The following is a 3,439-nucleotide window of genomic DNA, read 5'->3' as shown; positions in this document are numbered from 1 at the left end:
AAATGCATAATATTATAATAAATATAATTTTTCATTAAATTAGTTTCTTTTAATCCAGAAATTAATTAATTAATTTAAATTAATTAATTAATTAATAAATAGACCCCAGGCTTATTATGTGCTTATAAGCACACACTCCAATACACACACTCACACTTCACTCTCCCAAAGCCTTCTGCCATGGCTTTGCTCCTCTGTTCCCTCTTCGTCGTCGTCTTCTTCTTCTTCTTCGTCGCCGGCGAAGCCGTAGTTTCAGATCCGACCGTCAAAACTTACATTTTCCGAGTAGATGCTCAATCTAAACCATCGATTTTCCCCACTCACTACCATTGGTACACCTCTGAGTTCACTGAATCGGCCACGATCCTTCATGTGTACGACACCGTCTTCAGGGGATTCTCAGCTTCTCTCACTTCCTCACAGGCTTCCGTTTTGGGAAAGAATCCATCTGTACTCGCGGTGTTTGAAGATCGGCGGCGTGAGCTTCACACTACTCGTTCGCCACAGTTTGTTGGGCTGAGGAACCAGAGAGGTTTATGGTCCGAATCGGATTATGGTTCTGATGTTATTATTGGCGTATTTGATACCGGAATTTGGCCGGAGCGACGGAGCTTCTCCGATCTGAACCTTGGACCTGTTCCGAAGCGGTGGAAAGGCGTTTGCCAGACAGGAGGAAGATTCACATCGAGGAACTGTAATAGGAAGATAGTTGGAGCTCGATTCTTCTCCAAAGGACATGAAGCTGCTGGTGGAATGGGAGGCGGTATTGGATTCGGTGGCGCGATTAACGATACGGTTGAGTTCCGATCTCCGAGAGACGCCGACGGCCACGGTACACACACGGCGTCAACAGCCGCCGGAAGGTATGTATTTAAAGCTAGTATGGCCGGTTACGCCGCCGGAATAGCTAAAGGTGTTGCTCCCAAAGCTAGATTGGCGGTTTATAAAGTTTGTTGGAAAGGTTCTGGTTGTTTCGATTCAGATATCCTTGCGGCGTTTGACGCTGCCGTGAACGACGGCGTTGATGTTATCTCTATCTCAATCGGAGGCGGCGACGGCATTTCTTCACCGTATTATCTCGATCCAATTGCAATTGGAGCCTACGGCGCTGTTTCTAGAGGAGTTTTTGTTTCGTCCTCCGCCGGAAACGACGGTCCTAACGGAATGTCTGTCACTAACCTAGCTCCATGGCTGACCACCGTCGGAGCTGGTACAATTGACAGAAACTTTCCTGCGGAAGTTATCCTCGGCGACGGACGGAAGCTCGCAGGTGTATCGCTATATTCTGGACCCGCAATCAGCGGAAAAAAATATCCTCTAGTTTATCCTGGAAAATCCGGAATTTTATCTGCTTCATTGTGTATGGACAATGCATTGGATCCTAACCTAGTCAAGGGTAAAATAGTAATTTGCGATCGAGGTAGTAGTCCAAGGGTGGCCAAGGGTTTGGTGGTGAAGAAAGCCGGCGGTGTCGGAATGATTCTATCTAACGGAGTTTCTAACGGCGAAGGTCTCGTTGGCGACGCTCATCTTATTCCGGCTTGCTCCGTTGGTTCCGACGAAGGTGATGTAATCAAAGCTTACGCCGCCACCGGCCGTGCTACTGCTACGATTAATTTCAAAGGAACGGTGCTCGGAATTAAACCTGCACCGGTGGTGGCTTCATTTTCCGGCAGAGGGCCTAACGGGATGAACCCAGAGATTCTAAAACCGGATTTGATTGCTCCCGGAGTTAACATTTTAGCTGCTTGGACCGACGCTGTCGGTCCGACGGGGTTAGATTCCGATGGTCGGAAAACTGAATTTAATATACTTTCGGGAACTTCAATGTCATGTCCACACGTGAGCGGCGCTGCTGCTTTGTTGAAATCCGCCCACCCTGATTGGTCACCGGCGGCAATAAAGTCCGCCATCATGACCACAGCAAGTACCGTCAATAAACAGCTGCAACCCATGACTGATGAATCCACCGGAAACGCCACAACACCTTATGATTTTGGTGCTGGTCATTTAAACCTTGATCTCGCCATGGATCCAGGTCTTGTTTATGATCTCACCAATGAAGATTACGTCAGTTTCTTATGCTCAATTGGCTACGGACCGAAGACAATTCAGGTGATTACTCGATCACCGGCGGCTTGTCCGATGAGACGGAAACCAGTGCCGGAAAACCTGAATTACCCATCTATTGCTGCGATGTTCTCCACCGGAAAAAAGGGGGTTTTGTCCAAGACTATGGTTCGGAGGGTGAGGAACGTCGGTGACGTGAACTCCGTTTACACCGTGAAGGTGGAGGCACCAAAGGATGTGACGGTGGTGGTGCGTCCCGGAAAGTTGGTTTTCTCCGACAAAGTAAGGGAGTTGAGTTACTACGTGACGGTGAAGATTGATCGGAGCAATCTTGTGATGGGTATCTCCGGCGCGATATTCGGGTCAGTTTCATGGGTTGATGGAAAACATGTGGTTCGAAGCCCACTAGTTGTGACCCAATTAGATGCACTGTGATTTGTTTGTTTTAATTCTAATCGCGTGGTGGTGTTTTCGCCGGAAAACTAATCCGTTGTAGGGTGAGTAGGTGGCGAGTTGCCGGAGAGTTTGACCGGAGAAAATAGATTCTCCGCTAGGTGCAGTGTGTTTCTGTTTTTAAGGGTCGACTTTTATTTTTCTTTTTTCTTTTTGGGTTTGTTTTTATTTTTCTTTGGTTTTTTGAAAATTATGTAAAATATAATTATATGGTTTGGATCTCTCATCGCAAAATTCCAAGAAAAGAAAACGGAAAAAATGATAACGATTATTTCGTATAGTGTACATGTGTGTACATGTGGTTACTTGAACCTTAGTCCACTTGTTTGACCATTCAAGACCAATTTTGATGATTTTGAAAATGTTTGGTTTAATGGTTACGTTATTGATTTTTAAATATAAAAAGCCAACATTTTTATGGAATTCAATTATTTTATTTTTTAATAAAGTTGAATATATTATCATTTAAATTTTAAATATGTCGAATATTTTTAATAAAGGATATAAACCAATAAAGTAAATGCAATTCGTTTTTGCCATTTTAGAAAAATAAACAAATAATCTCTTGAAAATGTTCTTATAATAACATAAATCGAAATATACGGCATTCAAAACTACTGATATACAATACTTTAACTTGATTCTTATTTCAGATAACGTATTTTTAAAATTGTAATTTTGGTACCTACGATGTAAAGTTTAAAACATTTAAGTACCCGGGTAACCGGTTGAAGACTAATTTTAGTTAAAAAAAAATTTGTGACACTAACCACGTCAGCAAATAATATTGAGTTAGATACTACATCACTCGTCACATCAACATGATAACCAATTAATGTTTCAACTGGTCACACGGATACTTAAATGTTTAAACTTTACATATTAGATACCAAAATAAAAGTTTTGAAAATACGCT

At 42.8% G+C, this 3,439-nt stretch overlaps 1 protein-coding gene across 1 annotated transcript; it reads left to right on the top strand.

Moving 5' to 3' along the window:
- Window positions 1–180: 180 nt before the first annotated feature.
- On the top strand, window positions 181–2,805 carry LOC112526058 (subtilisin-like protease SBT1.6). Its single transcript, XM_025136439.1, has one exon. It carries the CDS (start codon window positions 181–183, stop codon window positions 2,503–2,505), a length of 2,325 nt encoding a protein of 774 aa, XP_024992207.1. The 3' UTR covers window positions 2,506–2,805.
- Window positions 2,806–3,439: the final 634 nt, after the last annotated feature.

This window comes from Cynara cardunculus (genome assembly GCF_001531365.2).
Source record: "Cynara cardunculus var. scolymus isolate 2C chromosome LG 13, CcrdV1, whole genome shotgun sequence".
Taxonomy (NCBI): Eukaryota; Viridiplantae; Streptophyta; class Magnoliopsida; order Asterales; family Asteraceae; genus Cynara; species Cynara cardunculus.
The sequence above is the reverse complement of the archived record's forward strand: the minus strand, read 5'-3'. Positions and strand labels throughout refer to the sequence as shown.

Excerpts from the sequence above, each read along its gene's own strand:
- LOC112526058 (XM_025136439.1), top strand. The coding sequence starts at position 181 with ATGGCTTTGCTCCTCTGTTCCCTCTTCGTCGTCGTCTTCTTCTTCTTC.